General features: G+C 38.4%; 1 protein-coding gene across 1 annotated transcript; it reads left to right on the top strand.

The window, feature by feature from the left end:
* The first annotated feature begins 842 nt into the window (after positions 1-842).
* LOC135705420 (trypsin-1-like) lies at positions 843-19,468 on the top strand. The gene is made up of 3 exons (XM_065227154.1): positions 843-1,424; positions 18,520-19,076; positions 19,141-19,468. The coding sequence occupies exons 1-3, from the start codon at positions 1,088-1,090 to the stop codon at positions 19,321-19,323; spliced, it is 1,077 nt and encodes a 358-aa protein (XP_065083226.1). The 5' UTR covers positions 843-1,087; the 3' UTR covers positions 19,324-19,468.
* Positions 19,469-21,732: the final 2,264 nt, after the last annotated feature.

Genomic DNA, 21,732 nt, shown 5'->3' with positions numbered 1-21,732 from the left:
GTGACATAAATTATGAAAAGTAGGTAGACGCGGTGATAACCAAACTGTGAAATGTAAATACACGACTCACACGTCCAGCAGCTCATGGCTTCGGATGCATCTTCTTCTTTGCAAAATTACAGACTCTCGCTTCGAAAACTGGTTCATCAACTTTTCTTCGCTGTGTGCCAATCAATCCTATGACAACAAGCAATCCATCAGCTGATCGCAACAAGCCAACGTGAAGGCGCAGCTTGATTTAAGTAGTCGTTCACAATACTATTCGTACTTACTAAATTAAAGCAATGGTCACGGTTGCTAAAGAATTTACCATCACCAAAGAAATGCGAACCCGATTCGGTCTTTTAGGCAGTAGGGAACTGCATAGATCGGCTCCCCTCGGTGGGGTGGCTTCGACGTTGGCCATTGAATGACGTGGGCGATTGAAATCGAAAGTTGGAAGGATTGCCTGGCTACCGGATGATGGCGACGGCAACGGTGGCGGTACTTGGATCGGGTATTAGTCCGCACGGTAATAGCAGAGTTGCTCACGCCGACAGACACTGATGGATCAACCCACCGCAGACTTAATCAATGGCTATGGGCATGCATCCAGTATGTATAATACCTACCGCAACTCGTAAGTAATATTAGTGCAGATGATGGCGCGCCGGGTGATAGTGTGGGAGGATCGTCAGTAGGCAAATCGCACAGCGATGTACGCCGTCGCTGCGGTGGATGCCATGGGGTGGCGGGGAGAATCAGTTTACTTTTTCTTTCAATTATTTTTTTCATTTGTTGACTCAGTTACACAAAAAGATAAAGAGAAAAAAAATGTCCCGTGTGGAGCTGGTGTAGGTTCGCATAAGTGGACGTCGTCTCGGTTGCCGCAGTGAGTGCGAGGAAGCCAACACGAGGAAGTCGACCAAGCTTCGTTCCCGAAGGCGGTGTTCCGAGATTTTTCGAAACCAAGAGTATCATTGCAGCAGTAGATTCGGGTCGGCGGTGCAGTAGTCGTGCGAGTTAATCGAATTGTCGTCGTTGTTGGTCGCATCCAGATCGGAAGCGTCGGGCTTCGATCAAGAGCGATCTTGGTGCGCGACGTAGAATGAGGATATTCGTCATAGTCGTGTGTAAATTGGCCATTCTGACGTACTGTGGACGAACAACAGTGAGGAGTGAAAGTGATTCGGTGCAGACGACTCAGGTGGTGGATAGGTTGGAAAATTTGAACAGTCTGTATGGGGCGAAGCGAAACATCGACGAAGCGGAACGCAATAAGGTCAACTACGATGTTTACGTAACGCCGGTTATGTCCCGGTACGCGAAGTTGCGGTCCAGGAATCCGTTGCTGTCGTGGCTGGCGAATGTGCTGAACTTTGGCGGTGGCCAGTCGGAAACGGGCTCGGATGCGGCAGCCAAACCGGTGGAATGTCCAAAGTGCAGTAAATATGAGAATTATTTGAAATGATGGAATAATTATTGCATTTACAGTACATACATGATTAGTCATCAGACCAGATCTAATTAACCAGATTACACTGCTTCCGGCACGTAGATCACTCTCAGAGATAGTTCAAGTGATAAATTCAATACGTCGTTATCAAATTAGCTTAATTATGATGCCTTTCCTCGGCGAAGCATTCTTCTTATCTAGTTTTGATATGTAGCTGAGTTAGTAGTGGCAACAGATGCGCCCCCGGTATCTATTTGAGGCCCATTTACAATATTTGTTGTGACGTTTTCTAAAATTTTTAATCTAGGTACTTCAGCTACTTCAGTAACTTACCAGCCTTCATTGTTATGATATATATATTTAAGTGTTTTTGCTGTGTTCCTGCATTGGAAATTCAGTATTTTAAATAGGTTTTCTATACCTGAATGTCAGTATAACAATTGAAATCTTAAAAATAAAAACTTAAACTAAATCTTATCTAAGTATAATGGGAATTAATCATTGCAATCGAGGATTGCAACGATTTTTGCCTGGAATAATTTATTATTTTGTTGGGCATTTGTTCTAAAGTCTCTTCATTTGAAATTTTATAGAAGAGGGATGCAACTTCAAAATCCTTTGAAGTGTTTTTCCCTGGCAGTGCAACCAAATTGGCACAATATAAAGCATGGCTGGTCTAAAAACTTGTTTAAATATCAGAAATTTATTCGTCCGGCAAAGTTTGAATTTCCTGTTTATAAGAGGATACAAACAGTTTATATATTTAGTCCATTTGGCTTGAATACTCTCAATGTGATCTTTAAAAGTTAATCTTTTGTCAAATACTAATCCAAGATATTTCACATGACTTGACCAAGAAATTGGAACACCGTTCATAATCACTATGTGACTACTAGTCGGATTCAAAAAGGAAGTTCTAGTTTTATGTGAAAATAAAGCATGGTCCACTTAGTAAAAAAGTCCACTAGAAAAAAATACGAAACGAATTATTCGTTGCGGATTCGATGGGATTCTCGAACTTTTCCCTTAATACGACCCATCAAGTGATACACAACTAGAGCTTCCATTTCCCGGTGGTTTTCACCATCCTGGGATTCGGAAAATATTTATTTGATATCCCGGGAAATCCCGGGATCCCGGGAAGTCAATAAAGGCAGTAAATTGTTTTAATATTCGTATGTATCTTATTTCTTTTAGAAGAATGATTAAAAAAGGAGATTTCTTTAATACTAGGGACACCAGATTTAACAACATATCTTCATTTTGAAGACATTTAAAATTCTGTGAAGGCAGATATGCAGACATTTTGAAGACATTTCATGATATGTGAAGTTGTTCCAAGAAATGCGGAAGCTGAAGCAGACTTCCGATGTATTTTTTTTTATTTTAAGCTGGCATATGAAGATTTTTGTTAAATAAATGAAGTTTTTGATTTCATATTTTAAGCTTCTTCCTGAATATGTTGAATATGAACAATGTAACCAAAATCGGATGTTTCGAAATAAAACATGATCCAATTGAATATTCACAGGACTTTCACGGAATTATTCGATTAGCTGGAGATCTTTTGAATACTTCCTGATCAACGTTCAGTTTTAGGAGAATATCTTCAAAATAATACTTGATCAACCTGAAGCATTGAAAAATATCCAGAGGACTTTATTGAAATCTTCGATCAGCTGGAGATCTTTTAAGTACTTCCTAGCCGATCTGCCATCTTGAGAGAGTCAATTGAATGTTTGACCAGTTTAAGATCTTCAGATTTCCTGATCAACCTGAAATTACTAAATCTGACCAACCAGTTATCTTGAGAGACTATCTAGAGACGTTATTTGAATTTTACGAACAGTTGAATTATCTCAAGAATAATAATTGATCGACCTGAAGTCTTGAAAAATATCCAGAGGTCTTTACATCTCCGACCAGCTGTACATCCTTTAAATACTCTCTCATCAAACTTCCGTCTGGGAAGAATGTCAAGAAGACGTCTTTTGAATTTTTGAACACTTGCAAATTTCAGAACATTACTTGATTAACTTGGAAAGTCTTGAATAATATCCAGAGATATCATCACAAATCCGTGAATATCAGTTATACGAGGATTCGTGTACTTTCAAGAAGTTTCTTGAACTTAAACTCAGTTCCATGAACTCAAAGCCTATATAAAGTTTCCTGAATATGTAGAATATTCTATGAAATCCTGGGATTTTTCGTCAACTTATTCGAAGTTCCCAGTACTTCAAAGATTTTTCCATAGCTTACATCTTTTATTTTTTCGATGGGTACAACTGAATTTCTGCCCAGCTTGCTTAACTTGTACGAATTTCAAATAATTCAAGCGATGTTCCGTAATCATCGTCCACGAAGTTGTTTAACATTCTACGAAGTATCCTGAAGATCTATGATGTTCCCTGAACTTTTACAAAGCTCCACGAACTTCTATGAAGTTCTCTAAAATCAAATGAATGTCTCTTGACATCTAAGAAGTTCCCTAATGGGTCGTGATATTATGTTTGTCAGCCAAACTGCACAATAGTCTGTGCAGATCATGAAATGTCGCCGCCAAAAGCTACTTTCTTCTCCGGTTAGGGAGAGTCTTTCGCTTACTAGGTCAGACACTGTTTCTCGATTCTAGGAGCTACTTTTTTCTCCGGTTAAGGAGAGAAGTTTTCACTTCCAAGTCAAGAGTTCTTCTAGGAGCTACTTTTTTCTCCGGTTAAGGAGAGAAGTTTTCACTTCTAGGCCGAAAGTTCTTTCGGATTCAAAAAGAGAAGAATCTGGAGTAACCTACGAAACTTAATTTTATTCAACAAAATTGTACAAAGTGATCTTACGGCTACGTGTTGCATTAGCAACTTATAATTATGTAAAACTTTTACATGATTTGTCCAGGGTTTAACATATCCCTTTCAATACCGAACTTTAACCTAATTTGCCTATTCTAATTAGCTAGGATTCCGATCGCCCTTGAAAGGGTAAATTTGTGTTGTTCAGGCCTTATACAGTGGGGGAAATTCGTTTAAACGCAATGTCATTTTTGCGTTTATTTTCAACACAAAAGATCGAGACAAAAAATCAAATATAGTTTGTCATAGCCCATCAGAAGTCTCGTATTTGAGAACACAATTTGATTGGAAGTTCATAATGACTTTTGAAAAAATCCCAAAAAAGGTGATTTTGGGGGGAAATTCGTTTAAACGCACTTTTAGTTTTATTAATCAAATCGAGTTCACAGTTCAAAAATCAACAATAAACAATAGTTAATACTTCGTTTGCTTTCCGTTTTTCTGAATAGTTTCGAAAATTCTGTTCGGCATTGATTTCACCAGCTTCTGCAGAGTTGTATCAGGTATCAAGCTCCAGGCTTCTCTTACGGCTGACTCAAGTTCACGAACTGTTTTAAACTGCCTTCCGCCTTTGTAAACCTGTCGTGCCAGGATGCCCCACAAGTTCTCGATAGGATTTAGATCCGGACTACGAGCTGGCCAATCCAAAAGACTGATGTCTCGTTCAGAAAACCATTTCAAAGATTGCTTGCTGACATGAATTGCTGCATTATCCTGTTGAAATACGAAATTTTCCGGCATAACGTCTTCAGTAAACGGGATCAAAACATCTTCCAGAAGCTCCAAGTACTTTCCCGAATTCATCCTGGTTGAAATGGTGGCAATAGGGGTCTTTCCATGGATCGAAAAAGCGGCCCAACACATTAGAGTACCACCTCCAAAGTTCCTGCTCAACTTAACCTGCGGAGATTTCCTCAAATCGTGCCAATAATATGCGGTGCAGTCTGGGCCGTCCAAATTGAATTTCTTCTCGTCAGAAAAAATAACATTGTCCCATTCCGTAGTCCAAGACATGTATTTTTTAGCGAAATTCAATCTGGCGCTAATGTGGGCCGGTTGAAGATTGGTTTTTTTTTGCTTTTTTGGTGTACTTTAAGTGGCCACTTCCATGTAGAATCTGCCGTACCCGCCTCTTAGAAATGGAAAGCCCCATTTCTTGCTTGATTTGCGCAGCAGAGAAGTTTCCAGAGTCTCCCATTTGTATGATTTGGTTTTGGACACGGTTGGTGATCTTCGAATTTCCCTTTGTTTTCTTTTTTACGCCATACGTCTTGCCTTTTTTCAGCAGGTTCCTGATTGCTGCTTCCGATCTGTGGATCACACGTGCAATTTTGCGATTGCTCTCACCGCGACTTTTGAGTTCTCGAACCAGTATTTGCTCCGACTGGCTTAAATACTTTCCTTTACCCATTTTGCCGAAAACAAGCAACAACTACCGCGCAACGCAAATTTAAACTCGTGTTAATGGCGAACGAGGGCTATACAGTGTAAATATGACAGATGCGCAAGATAACAGGAGCATAGGTACGCTCAATGCGGCTTTACGTTAGTGTGCGTTTAAACGAATTTCCCCTCTAAAATCACCTTTATTGGATTTTTTCAGAGACCACAATGAACTTCCATTCAAATTGTGTTCTCAAATACGAGACTTCTGATGGGCTATGACAAACTATATTTGATTTTTTGTCTCGATCTTTTGTGTTGAAAATAAACGCAAAAATGACATTGCGTTTAAACGAATTTCCCCCACTGTATACTATGCCCTCTCAGATCTGGGATTTCTCAGATATCTTGTAAGTTTATTTATTTTCGTAACTCAGATCTGATATGGCTCTACAAATAAGAATGAGACATTTGTAACGTTTAAACATTATAATTATATCCTTCGTTAAGGATAAACAGAGAGGGAAAGCTAAACGTAACCTAGATGCGCAAGCATGTCATGCGTGGGCGTGTTTATCCTACTTGAACGCAAAAACGTTCCTAAGTAAATACTGCAGTTAGATTATGTAAAACGAGCTCTCGCTCCTTTTGCCCTACTTTTCATTTCATATTCTTGGCCTTGGTATCAACGTCAGCTAGGGCTATGCAAACGAGATGCAACTATGTGGTTATCTTATGGTTTTGGTGTTAAATTAATTGCCTCGCGGTAACATGATGATTATGGTGGATGATTTCTCTCATAAATGTATTTGTAAAAACTATTTTGCCGTGCTTTAGGATTACATAGATTACATACTAACGGGTAAAGGTAATGCATACCTTTCAACGTAACGACAAGATTCCGCTAGCTAATCTAAGGAAGGACTCTAAAAACTGCAAATACTGAGTCTTTTCATCAGTTGAAAATTGGGGAAATAAATTTTTATTAAACAATAACGGTGGAAAATTTACACCATTCTGTGGCCGCATTGCGTATCTCGAAACGAAAAACTTTTTCATACAAGCGTTCGTACTAAATGTTTGGTCAATTGAAATTTTCTTGTCTAAAACCACCTGGGGCAAGTTTTTATTGAAAATTTCTGGTGTAAGATTTGCTACAACCTGCTGCATGGAGGGGCAAACTGAATTGAAAATTCCTGAGGTAAAATTGCACAGTTCTGGTGAATGTAGGGGCCAGCTTTACTGAACATTTATGGTTAAAAAAAATACAACGTTTTGGTGAATGGACGGACAACTTAAACTTTACTTTCGAGAAGAGCCTCAAGGGTATTGAATTCTGAGGACTGTTCCAAAAGAAAAGATTTCTGGGGATGATTCCATGATTATTCTGTGAATAATTTCTAGTGAATTCTGCAGATAGTTCCAAGATAATTTCGAAAAGAATACCGGAGAATCAAATTTTGAATGAAATTTCAAAGGGATGGAGGAAAATTTCATGCTCATTCTGCGAAGAATTTCTGGAGAATACAGAGGAAATTCTTCTGAAACTTTAGGGAAATTTCAGTTCCAACGTGTTCTGAGAAAATTTAAATTATTCCGAGAAGAACCTCAAGGATAAAGGGCGAACACGAAATTATTACGACACCGAAAATGTCATGCCAATTTGCTTATAATGTTTAGAATCAAACCAAAATTTTAGGGTAGTTTTATACATATATTTACTTCAAAAATCAAAAGAAAAGTTAATCGATGGAGCCTTGAGTGTAAAATTGAACGCATTTTCGCTTGATGTCCTCCATCAAAGTCTTTACAGTGTCATCCGGTACCAGTTTCTCAGTTTTTTTTTTCCATTTTCTTAACATGTCCTTCTCGTCTTTGACTGTCTTCTTGCTCTTCCAGGTATTTGGAAAGAATTTGTTCTCTCAACTCGCGTTGGTTCACCTCCATTTTCGTTGAATCGAAAAACACGACTTCGAGTTTGACAGCATGTACACAATACACATCAATGAGAAAGTGTGCAAAATTTGGTTGATTTTTACCCAATGGTAAAAAAGTTATGCCCTGTTGAATGTGTCGCAATAATTTCGTGTTCGCCCTTTAGTCGTTCAGATTAGGAATTTTGATAGTTTAATAATTTTGAACTAATTCCATAGTTTAGAGTGAAAAATCAAACTTTTCCAATTAAGCAATCAAACTTTAATGCCAAACGTTGTCGAATGCTTTTTTCTGAGAATGTTATGAGAAGTTGAGTGCCCATGACGAAATCCAAACTGCTCATCTGCAAAAATCGAGTTCGTATTGATATAAAGCATCATTCTATTCCAAATAATTTTTTCAAAAAGTTTATTTATTGAAGAAAGTAAACTCATTGGACGGTAGCTAGTGGCTTCAGCTGGATTTTTGTCCGGCTCCAAAATTTGAACAACTTTTGATTTTTTTTTCCATTTATCAGGAAAGTATGCCAAATGACAATATCTGTTTAATAATTTTACCGAGGTTCTCTCTAGGAGTTTTTTTTATTAGGATATAAAAAATTGTGATGATGGAATTTTCATATTTTGAAGTTTTTTAAATTTTAATTCGTCCAAATCAGTCCCCTAGGAATCATCAAAAATATTTTCCAGAGAGAAAATAGTCAGATAATCCCGAGCAACCTGATTCTCAATAGGACTAGTGAGTATAAAACTGAAATTATGGGAACTGTCGAATTGCTTAGCAAGTTTCTAAGCTATTTCCGAATTTGTGATCAAATTTTTTTTTTTCAAAAATTTTGTAAGCTTCCAAAAGGGTTTGGAACTCGTGTCTGATTTCAAATCATTATTTTCAAAAGTTTTGTTCCTCAGGGCAGAGAATCGCTTTTTAATTTGTTTTTGCAAATCCCACCAGATAACTTTCATGGCAGGATCGCTTGTTCTTTGATATTGCCTTCTACGGACATTTTGCAGACGAATCAAGAGCTGCAGATCATCGTCTTTTATAATTGAATCGAACTTAGCCTCGCATTTTGGTACTGAGGCAGCTCTTGCTTCAACTATAGAAGTAGTCAGAGATTCAAGAACATAATTAATTTCATCTTTGGTTTGCAAAGGTATGTTTGGATCAAAGCTATTTTACATAAATTACCAATATTGCTCCCAATCAGCTCTAAGGTAAAGTAAAGAAGAGCTGTTGGGATTAGAAATTATTTCTTGGGATATTTCAAAAGTTACTGAAAGATGATCAGAATCGAAGTCAGCATGGGTAACCAATTGGCTACAAAGTTGACATGAATCAGTTATGACCAAATCAATAGTTGAGGGATTTCTTGCAGAAGAAAAGCATGTTGGGCTGTTTGGATATTGAATAGTGTAATAATCTGCAGAAAAATCATCAAACATAATATTACCACAGACAAACAGAGATAACACTCACAAGTTGTTCATCGAATAAGCATTTAACGGTCAATTTAAACGTATCTCAGATGGTAGTACTGCCCCCTGTGGCGCGCATAGTCAATTTCCTTGCGTTTGAAGTTTACACACTACCGACATCTGTTCAGCTTACTACCCACCACAGTGTACTCAACAGATGGCGGTAATGTCTTAGCGACGATGTTTTACAATGATAAATATTCAATGTGTTATGTCTGTTTGTCTGTGATATTACCATTGTAATTGCTTTGAGCATTATACCATGAGCGGTGTTTTGCATTGAAGTCACCAATAATGAAGAATTTAGACCTATGACAGGTAAGTTTCTGAAGGTCACTCTTGAGAAAATTCTTTTGCTGGCCTACGCATTGGAATGGCAAATTTGCAGCTTTAAACGTAAGTTGTCCAAATTTTGTTTCAACAGAAGCTCTCAAAGTTTCAAACACTTTGGTTTTCAACGAAGAAAGAATTTGATGTTTGATTCGTCTATGAACAATGTTGGCAACGCCACCACAGGGTTCATCAAGACGATCATTTCGATAAATGACATAATTTGCGTTTCTTCTAACCTTATGATCATGGCATCTAATTATTTCATAATTTAGAAAAACATTATTTTAGCTGAAAAGAGTCTTTGCAACCTTGGTTTAAGGAACGTTTCAGTTATAACGGTGATATGCACGTTATGAACTCTCAAAAAGTTAAATAGCTCGTCTTTATTATATTTAAGAGGTCGAGCATTCCATTTCAAAATATGTAATGATTTAAAATCCATTACTAAATTTCAAAGTCATGACGATATTGTTCGCAAATTTAACTCCAGCTTGAATATCGTCAAACATGGAGTAAGTTTTCAGCATAGCAGTAATCATGCCAATTAATGATTACTGTCAAAAATCTATTTTAGGAGCAGTTAGCTTTCTAAGTCAAAATTATCAAAATTTCCGTTTGAATTATGTTGGCCAGTATTTTGATTTCTACCCGCTGCAATGCTGAACATTGTTAGCAGCGAGGGGAGCAGGTATAGATGAAGAATTTGAAGCAGGGGTGATGTTTGTACCTAGGGGTACGAATTTAGAATTTGTTCATCGCTGAAAGTTGTTCACAGCAGAGGAATTTGTACCTGTTCGGGAACGTGAAGCGTTTCCTAAGTGTCACTTAGAAAGAAATTGTAGGATCGCTTTGGGAGTGTTACATTCCCAAAAATTTGAATGGTGGTTTTCACCACAATTTGATCATTTACATTTCTTAAGATCTTTTATATTTTAGGAAAATTATAGAATGCATCGTTTTGAAAACTTAGGTGAGGTACGTGATACTATATACACTCGTTCAGCAATCTGTTTGTAGGTGAGGAAGGCTATTTTTTCTGTAAGGCTCACGTGAGTTAATGAATTTTCTTATATTAGTTTACAAAAAGAGGTTGTAAAGTATGTGTTTTACAAATAAAACTTCACATAGACCTCCTCACCGAAACACTTCTCTGAATGGATTTAAATTATTCTTTAGTCTAACAGCTTCAATTTGATTGCTTTTTTATGTAACTGAGCAAACCTGTTATGCCAGGTTTCATTCCCATACAAGTTTAGAATTACATGTTGCTGATTTCAAAGCATTTAGTGCTGCTTGGCTATCAGACATAATGCAGATATTCGAATGTCTATAATTTCTACGAAAGCAAATTTTAGAACATTCAAGAACTGCTTGGACTTCTGCTAGTAGCCCATCACACGGTAGGCCAGTAGCCCAACGATATTGAGATATTTATTCCTGGACCTGTTATCCGTGCTCCTACACGATTATGCAATCTAGAACCGTCTGGATAAAAGACAATTGATCCTGGATGAATTTTTGGTCCCCCAATTGTCCCACAAATCGCGATCCGGATCTGCTACATTGTAAAGACGATCTAAGTGATATATTTCCTTAATCCAATCTTCATTTTATATCACAAGAGAATCAATATTGAACATTTTAGGATAGTCGTATGTCCTCTAAGATCACCTTCAAGGAAGTGCTGTGACCGTCGGATGCTTAATGCACTCCTTTCGGCTTCTACTTGAATAAATTGATGCAACGCAAGCAGATAAAGTAGAGCATCTAGTGCCATACATGGTGTGCTGCTCATTGCACCAGTTATTGAGAGAGTGGCTAGTCTTTGCAGCCTCCCCAGCTTCTTCTGAGATGATTTTTCATTGGTTTTAGGCCACCAAACCAATGATGCATAGGTTATTCTGGGTCTTACAATCGTCAAATAAATCCAGTGGATCATTTTAGGGTTTAGTCCCCATTTTCTACCAAAAGTTTTTTTTTACCTATCCAAAAAGCATTTGTTGCTTTGCTGATGACTTGCTCTAGATGCGAATTTCAATTTAGTTTGCTGTCTAGAGTAACTCCCAGATACTTAAATGTGTTTGAAAGTTCTAAAATTATTCCTTTCAGTTTAATATTACTTAAGGACATTTTTTTTTTCGTGTGAATGGTAACAACACTTGTTTTAGAAACGGAAAATTCATTATATTGAAATTGGGTTTGCTGTCTTCTCTTAATGCTATGATGACGTCACAACTATTTACAGGGAGTTCTTCGAGTTCTTTATGTACAGAAAAAGTGGTTCTGACCTTCATGCTTACGGTATTTCCCACGGTGGATGTCAGAAAGCAAGGCCACACAAACTTACAGTGGCACGGAAAGGGCCCAATTCGTTTCGTGAACCGTCCAAACAGTGATCAGGTCCCGTAGAGGGTTATAAACGGACCAATGATACTGGTTCAGCATCCAGCACGTGTTCAAGCAGTTGATGCGTAATAGCCGGGGCTCACGGCGGGTCGGATAAAGTATCGCGTTTGGCCGATGTCGACACAAGGAATTCGATCCGAACGAACGATGAGCTTCCGACGACTACGTTTGGCATAACAAGCTTTCGAGGCGGTTGACGGATGCCTCAAACGATAAACCAGGGAGAATATTGGTCGGGCGTCGTTGGGTGGCTGGGTCGTTGGTTTGGTCTCACGCCGATAAGAAAAGGTTCGTCCTGTGCAGTGTTGGGAAAATAGGGGAATTTACGTATTCTCGGCAACCTAAGCAGCGACCTTCTTTATATAGCCTTTTTCTCTATGGAACGCACACATATGCAGTATTGGTTTGTTTACAATCTTTTGCTGCCAGCTGCTCTAACAATTTCAGTCGAAAGAATTGTCAAAAACTGTTTTGAAACGCTTTTACAAAACTCCAATCTTCTCTAGTGAGAGCGAGTATTGTCGGCAACCAGTTTTTCTTCGGCAACCGTTCCATTTGAACTGCATGTAAATCTGCTGTTCTATTATCGGCAACTCGAAATCAGCTACAATTTGTAGTGCGTGTGTTTCATTTCAAGAAAACCCTGCTAGATTGCTTTTTCTCAGTGGTAAAAATATAGTCAAATTGAAGCTGAAAGCATAAAGAATCGTTTGCATGCATTCAGCGAAGTGTTTTCGTAAAAAAATCCAGTGAAAATAGTGTTTCAATTTGGGTTGCCGAAAATAGTCTGTCATGCCGAAGCCGTCATTTCCCCTATCAAAAAATCAAATCTAACCAACGCCCAAGATCATGCTTGATTTTCGAAGACAAAAATCAACAAGAAAACAACTACGATTGATTTTGCAAGCTGTGATATCGCAGCTCAACAAACTGTGGTGAGATTGAGTTTCATGATTTTTGCTTCACACTCAAAACCGAAATTTCCAAAACGGCTGGCAGGAATCACTTCGTGTTGCCAGCGGTGAATAGTAAAAAAGATATAGCAAACTAGACCTTCTCTTTCTAAGAAAACGATGTGCAACGGAATCATTTTTGTGTTGAGTCAACTCTCAGCTTGGTTTTTGCACGTTGTAATCTGGGTACTGCGGACTCACTCAATATGCTTGTCACTTGGTAGCCAGTCAGAACTGTCAAACGGGAGCCAAACATTCAGAAGCAACAAACTCAGTTACTGTTCTTACCTCTCGTCAAGCATTGCAATAAAAATGATTCAAACTTTTTCATAACACATTCTTAATTGTAAGCTCAAAGACAAAAACCAACAGGCTCAATGATAAAAGTATAAAAACCAGCAGGCTTGCTTCCACTCACTTGCTATAAAAAAATGTTTTTTGGAATTATGAAATTATTAGATATTATAATGATAGTTAGTAGTTGTAAGTCACAAGATAAGGTTGTAAACTAGGTGTTTGACACATATAACTTGTCATTTTTGCTTTCAGTGCGTCACAATCTGCGATGTTACGATTCGTGAGAGCTCACTCTGAGTGAACGCTCACGAATCATAAATTCGCTGATTGTGACGCTCTGAAAGCAAAATTGACAGGTTTTTTGTGTCAAATACATACCTTCCAACCTCTTCTTGTTTCTGACAAGTACAAACTTTCATAATAGCATCCATTGATTCCATAATTTCGAAAAACATTTTTTATAGTGAAGTGAGTGGAAGTAACCCTGAAAACCAGCATAGTTTTTAAGACTCAGCTGTGTTTTCAATATCAGTAAAACATACTTTGGCGAAACATGTATGTAAACAAACTTTGATAGAGTCATGGGGCTCGAGCACTCCTGGCTCAGAGCTTTTGGCGGGAATCAACTGAGAAAGAACAAAACAATTTTAAACTTGAACAAATTTTCAAGCAGTATTCCATTTGCTTGCAAACTGAAATCGATATACTCCGCAGTACTCAGGTTGTAAATAGTCTTGCAATATCAAAGGAGCTAGTAAAATTAATATCAAGCAAGATATTTTGATGCAATATCACGCGTTATATTAAGAGCGTATGAGAGTGGAAAATATCAATTGCTTGATGATTTTGCCAACACTGGTCCTTTGTTCGTAAGGCGGATATTCACCAGGTTCCGTCCAGCTCGCAGGCTCCCAAGCCTCAAACTCGCACCCACGTTGCACAGTGGGTTGAATCTGTTCAACATGCGTATACATTTAATTAATGAACCGTATTCACGTAACGCTTCTACGTTTAGAAATCTAACCCGACTTATTTCAGTAACAAAATTCACAATTAGGATAATCGCTTATTATTCCATTTGGTCTTGACCCTGCTATACAAATTTAACTTTAGTGGCACCAGTGCGGTAGTGGTAAGCGTGATTGCCTCTCACCCCAGCAGGCCTGGGTTCAATCCCAGTTTGCGCCGCTGTGATTTTCTGAGACTTAGCATCTATGATCACGCCTTCCTTCGAATGCGAAGTAAAGTCGTTGGTTCATGAGTTTGGGAGCTGTCTTCCTGGCGTCGGTAGCGTTGGTGCTCAGCACGGAAAACAAGATCGACGGAAAACAAAACAAGAGATAAAAAAACAAATTTAACTTTTTAGCTTCCTATTTGTCAATTGATTACACAAATTAAACTTCATCGAATTTCAATAATCTCTTATTTATGAACTAAATTCACTTTTTAAAGTTCACAAATTATTTTTCTGCCAAATCCTTATTTTAGACGCATTTATCAAAATCACGACTTTTCGGGATGACAATATCCACTTTAATAATACATATACTAAAACCAGCAACTCTTTCCCTCATTTTATCTATTGTTAATGTAAACTGAGGCTATGTGAAATATCCATGTGAGGAAATCGTGTATTTTATATATATTTTTAGTTTCCTCCGTTTAGCCCATATTGGATCAAATTCAAACAGCCACCCGATAACTTTATAAGAACTGAGTGGAGTTCACCAAAGAATTCCCGCGAGAGCTTTTCATCAATCTCTCAACCTGCCGAGAGATGACGAAAGTTGCTGCAGAAAAAGGTTAAAACTTTTCAATGAACGAGAAGCCTCATAGGTCAACAGGTTATAAGTTTTATGAAATACTACAAAGCAACTATAAAACAACATTCATAAAACCCTGATCAAGGCAATTTTGTCATTAATTCATCCACCAAAACCTCAATAAGACTAGAATATGTTTAGTTGGCCCACTCTGGAGAAGGTTCTGAAGGATGTATTCTCAAAGCTCTTCAAGATTGATTTACTGCAAAAGGTTGTATGAAGAAAACGCATTGAGAACCATTTGAAAACTACAATAAAAGCTATTTAGCAACAATAAAAACCCTTTCCGAGCAATTTCCCCTAGCCGCTTGCTAAATCCACTAGGAAAGCATCAATCGAGATAGAAAATAATTTATGAATCTGAGCTTATCAACATAATTAATATAGAAACTGATGGTACAAAAATCTTGTTGAATATCCAAATTTATTACAATAGTTCTCATTAAGAGGCCTAGTTTTAAGTGCCTTATTAAATGTTATGTGAAAACATCGAAAAAAATAAGTCCGCCCTCGTAAAACGTCGATTTGACTAATTACTTTTTTTTTCTTGATTTGTTTTCCGTCGATCTTGTTTTCCGTGCTGAGTACCAATGCTACCGACGCCAGGGAGGTAGCTCCCACAAGCTCCCACACCTGGACCCTACCTATCGACCCATCAACTAATGAATCGGAGACCAAAGGTTTTACTTCCCTGGTCCCCGAAGGAAGGCGTGATCATAGATGTTTTGCCTCAGAACATCCCGGCGGCACCGACTGGGATTGAACCCAGCCCTGCTGGGGTGAGAGGTAATCATGCTTACCACCACACCACTGGCGCCGCTGACTAATTAGTTTACATTGAAAAAAAAAGAAATTCTTCACATCGAGATTGGCCGAAATTTTTGTATGACCTTTGTATTTAAATGTTTGCTCATTGCTAAATTTACCAAAATATAGTTATATACAAGGCAATATAGATTGAATATCGAATAATATAAAAAAAAACAAGCAAACTAATTGTAACATGGCGGTGGCATTAAAGTTGACTTTCATAAGTCATTTGTGAAAAAGTTGTTTTGCTTTCAAGAAATCCCTAACAAATTCATAAGGTTTTAAAGTGGCTTTTATGAAGAAAACTTGCAGACTGAATTGTAATTATCTAAAGCCCTTTTGCTTGATCCTAACCCGCTCAGATTTATGGCAGCATTTATGGAGGTAAAGTTGCCTGCAAAAAGTTAAACGTCAAAGTTTGTTTATCTTTCGATAGTTGCCCTGTGGGATCTAGTGTTACTCAGATAGTTTGCTATACTGTTTTTACAACATTTCGCATTTCGAACAGCTGGAAGCGCAATCGTTCCCGAAAAAGATCCCCTTCTTGCGGATTGTTACAGAAGTGCACCATCCAACGATGCAGGGATGTACGCCTGAGTGAAATTTTCGAAGAGTTGATTCTTTCGCCGAATAAAATCGCTGCTATGGATCGGAAACCAGCTAATCTCCACTAACAGTTTCAGTGGTTTCCTGTAGGTTGTCATTTCGATTGTCATCTATTCGCAAGATCTGGAGAAGACTGGTATGTTTTTAAACTTTTGACAATGTTTTACGAATTCGAGGGCCAAGCTCGCTTAACTCTTCTCCACCAGATGGTCAGTCGTTGATGGTGTGCTGGTTCTTCTAAAGAAGTAAATTTTGCTGAAATCGACATGAATTTTTCATCCTACTTCGTCTATCCTTCGAGATTTCCTTGTCATAAAATTGGCTTTTATTAACTATGAGGAACCATATTTTAAGCTCAATTTTTAAACATAGTTATTGGGGAGTTTATGATGCAATTTAAAAAGCTTAAAAAGCAACAATAATGATTTTTGTTCTAATGCAAAACCTAATGGTTTTATGGTTGCTTCTATAATGATAGAACACTTTTGTAAAGTATTGTATCTAGACATCAATGAAAAATTACAAATGACGTTTATGCTTGAATTACAGAACAGTTTTAAGGAGGGATTGAGAACTGCTTCAAATTTATTTTTAAAACAAGACAGTTTTTGACTTTCTTGCCCGACTATAAAAGGTCTTTAAAACAGCAAAAAGCTGAATTACTAAGCAGGAATGTTTTACACTTTGAAATGCTGTATTTAAACTAAATGGATTGTTCATTGCCGTTATAAAACCATCATAAATCAGAGGGGATGCCAAATGGTTACTGAATTGTTACTTGAGTTGAAATCGATTGAGCTTGGTGGAGAAAAATCAACATTTTGAACTACTCTAAGGCATAGTCATGTAGTTCAGGTATCAGGCTACATCAAAAATTAAGTACCGTAAAACGGGGTATCTTTGATAATGCGGGTAGCTTTGATATTAGAAATTAATAAAATAACTTACCTTCTGCACTATTTTCCTATTGAAAACATTGGTTCCATTTTGTAGCTAAGGGTATAACCTTTGATAACGTATAGAGTTTTTATACTATCAACCAAATATCATAAAAGAAGTTTTCTTTTTTTCGCCTGTTTGAAAAAAGCACTCAAGCAATCACTTATCAAATGTATTTCTGATAGAGCTATCCCAAAATTAATGCTGTCTTCTTATTGCTTATGATGTTTCCGATTGAATACTTATTCAAAGTTTTAGATTTCTTGAACTAGATTGTGTGATTTTTTCAACATTAATTAAGTATTATCAAAGTAACCCCAATGCAAAAAACTGATGGTCGGTCACAAGACACAAAAAATAGGGCAAATGCAATAATTTCTGTTAAACATATTTCTAACGAATTGACTCTAGGATCCTCAGCACTTGTTTAAAAAAAAAATAAATTTGAAAAACATTCATTGTTGTAAAAAATATATAGAATACACTTAAAAAAATACTATCAAAGCGACCCCGTTCTACGGCAATATTTTTTACTCTCTGCTAATCCCACCGAGTTTAGCAGATCATCGCATATCATGAACATTTACTCGATACCTATACTCGATACCTGTTTCGTATTGATTGTGTAGATATGATTGTGTATGTATCTGTATATTTTAAATAAAAATAAATGTAGAGTTAACAAAGAAATGCTTCTCGTGATTTCCAAAAGTGGGATACGCTGAGCTTAATTGTATTGGGAAGCGATATAATCGGAAGAAACACACGCCAACCTCTTTTTATGACATTTTGGTGTGATCTCAATTTTCACTTAATGCAACTACACACTTAGAAAAAGCATGTAAATTGACATATACAAAATCTGAGAGTGACATATAGGAGCGTCAATTTGGACATAAGTTTAAGTCATATCAGACGCGAAACATAGCTCAATCAAACGTACTTGTCGTTGAACAACGAGCTTTTCAGTCTCGGAGTACTTAATATTACATGACATGTTTTTTTACGTTTCATATTTTATGTCAAAGATGGATTCCATCACGTGTAAACTTAGCAAGTGTGTAATTTAAAAAAATCACAAACAAATCAATGATTAATAAGGTGGATTAAAAATTCCGTGCCCGTTCAGTGTTTGTAGTACAAAGTCAATCAGAAAGCACCTAGAATAAATTCGGGCCTTTAATTAAAATTTGCCTGTTTTCAGCTTCAGCAAATCCTTTTTTGTCAGACTCCAAAAGATACACAATCTTCATTAAAGTTTCCCTTCTCTCTTCGCAGCATGTGGCGTCTCGCTGGTAACCTCCCGAATCATCGGCGGTGTCAAAGCGGACATCAGCGAGTTTCCCTGGATGGCAATGCTTCACTACCGGGGAACATTCTACTGCGGTGGTTCTCTCATCAGCGATCGTTACGTTCTGACGGCAGCGCACTGTGTCCTCAATTTCAAAGCGAATCAAATCACGGTCAAACTGTACGACACGAGCGTGGCCAGGATGGTTTCGAAGGCGGTGGAAAAGCTCTACGGGAACACTCGCTTCAATTTGGATAGCTTCAACAACGATATCGCACTGGTAAAGCTACAGAGCACGGTAAATGTGAAAGATGATTACGTGACGTTGTGCTTGCCGAGTCCGGGGAAAAGCTTTTCCGGAATGGACGGGACCGTTACCGGGTGGGGTAAGCTATCGAATGGGAGCCTATCGAATGCGCTGCAACAGGTGAAGGTGCCGATCATGACCAACCAGCAGTGCAAGAAGAGTGCCTACCGACCATCACGGATCACCGATAATATGATGTGTGCTGGCTTCCCGGAGGGTGGTCAAGATGCTTGTCAAGTAGGAGGTCACAATTATGGCGTGTTGTTGTAGATGAGTGACGGATTATTCAATTTATTTTTAGGGTGACAGTGGCGGACCGCTGCAGGTAGGAGATGCCAGTTTCCGAGAGATTGTTGGCATCGTTTCATGGGGAGAAGGTTGTGCCAAGCCCAACTATCCCGGAGTGTACACCCGGGTCAATCGATATCTGCAATGGATCAAGACTAATGCAAAAGATGCTTGCCTGTGTGAGCCACCGGCGTAATTACCTGGCTTTAGTAGCTTGCCAATGACGACATGGTCGTAGTTTTATTGTTACTGTTATTTAGTGCTATTGTTAGGGCAATATTGCGAAATGTAGAAGCTAAGTAATTTCCTAGAATGTCAATAAATTATCTTTATTGAATGCAGTCCGGTGGATGATGACTGGCGAGAGCCATATCGCGTGCAGTGAAATTATCGCTGGAATTTGTTGGCGACTCAAGGCCACAGCAGCAAAAAAAAAAAAAACTAAACGAAATGAAAACGGATGTATGTTAGTTTTTGCATCGCGCGACTCATAATGGTGCTGAATTTAGTTTGGTAAAAACCCAAACCGGACGAGCGAAGCGATCGTGGCGACCTACATGTGACCTGTTGGATTACATTCCGTCCGCTTGGCGAGGAGGCATAATTTTCTCCGGACGACCAAAAACACGACTCAATTAAGCCTTCCACTTCGTGCCGTATCATTGGGTGTTTCATCTTGCGTGCGTAAAACTAGTTTTTATGAGTCATTTGCATTCGGATGCACTTTTTCCTCTCGTCCACACGTTCAGTAGGGTAGCTCTGCGTAATGAAATATAAATATTTGCTATAATGGTAAATACGACAGTTAAAAGAACAACATTACCCGGAATGAACCATCTTCCGCACAGTTACCGCAATATGATGTAATGTTTTATGAAATGAAAATCTCTTTGAGGTGCCACGTTCCCGATATCAAAATTGATGCAATTCATTTACGTTCAATCCACATTAATCATTTCGTGGTGAACATTAAAGGGAGATATTTGAAATTCTTTGGAAACGTTCAAAATCAATATCATGACCTCACTTTCTTGTTAGCATTGATTGTTGTTTTTCCTTTTGTGTTTTATGCGTGCCATGAGGGCCATAATTCAGACATTTAGAATTATGGTCCTCAGGACACGCATAAAACTCAAATTGTTACTAGGGCTTCTTACCAATATCCATTTGCAAAACACTGTGAAACACTGTGAATTCAAAAAGCAGAACTTTTACTTGACTTCTAGACGATTGAATTTCAGGACGGGACTGATAGGGGAAATGGCTCTAATGTTGGCCTACCCAAGTAACATTGCAAGTTTTATTGAGGTTTTATAGCACTATACAAATATGAGTCATGGTCTACAGAACCCTCATAAAACCTAAATTGTTACTTGGGTATGGATCTAATATTGGGCCCATCGCTAAACATTTGCTATTTATCAATTTTATCTAAGGTCTGTACTCGAAAAAAAATGCACCAGACAAAAGTGTTCGCCAAAAATTTATTTTAAGTCGGATTTTCTTGAAACTTTCAGAAAATTAACTTATACATATGGATTATGTTTCGGCATAATTACTTTATTCAATTTCCTTTCCATCGCTAAAAGCCCCCACCTTTCCCTTAAGACCCCTCATTACATTTTGTGCAATGGTGGAGCCGACCTTTTTGGTCACTTTCATTCATTCTTTCTTCAACTCCAGCTCGTTCTTAAACACCTTGGACAATTTTCGAACTTTGGCCTTCATTATGGCCCAAAATCTTTCCACCGCACCGAATTTGGGGGGTTGGCGGTTTTTGGTACAAAAACAACGTTATTGTCTCGGTACCAATCCAACGTCGATCGCGCGTAATGGCATGATGCCAAGTCCGGCCAAAATAATGTCCCGCCTCCATGGGACCGCAGGAAGGGCAACAGACGCTTCTGGAGGCATTCGGTGCGGTAAATTTCGCTGTTGATGGTACCCATTGTGATGTACGGTTTACTCAGTTTACCGCATTGGCATATGGCCTGCCAGAGCAAGTATTTTTTGACGAATTTATCCACTTTCTTCTTCCTTATGTCTTTCGGAACATCAAACCGTGATTTGGCAACGTAGAACTCCAGCCCCGGTATCTGCTTTGCGTCTGCCTTGATGTAGGTTTCGTCATTAATAACCACACACATCGGTTCCGTTAACCAGTCTCAATACAGCTTCCTTGTGCGGGATTTGGCTGCCGTGTTTTGTTGATCACGCTGGTTCAGTGCCTTCCGGACCTTGAATACACGAAGCCCAGCTCGTTTCATGGTTTGCTGAATGAACCAGGCGGAACACTTTGCCTTCAGAGCCGCGTCGCGAATCGAAAGGTTCGGATTACGCTTGAAATAATCCAACACCTTCCGGGCCTTCACTGGGTCAGCTGTCTTCGATTTTCTTCCACTTCCAGCCCGCCGCTCGGTCGTCTGGGACCTCTTAATCGATTTCACCACCCGAGACACAGTTGTATGGGTGATTCCCAGTTGTCTTCTGATCCACCTCATGGTCGCAGTCGGATTTTCCATGACGGCGCGCAAAATTCTCCGGCGATTTTCTTCTTGTTTCGATGACATCTCAATAACCACTGTACCGATTGTTATGAAATTTT

The sequence above is a fragment of the Ochlerotatus camptorhynchus genome, unplaced genomic scaffold, assembly GCF_037179485.1.
Source record: "Ochlerotatus camptorhynchus isolate MF236.1 unplaced genomic scaffold, CSIRO-AGI_Acam_v1.1 ptg000266l, whole genome shotgun sequence".
NCBI classification, from domain to species: domain Eukaryota; kingdom Metazoa; phylum Arthropoda; class Insecta; order Diptera; family Culicidae; genus Ochlerotatus; species Ochlerotatus camptorhynchus.
This window is presented reverse-complemented; position numbering and strand designations above follow the sequence as displayed.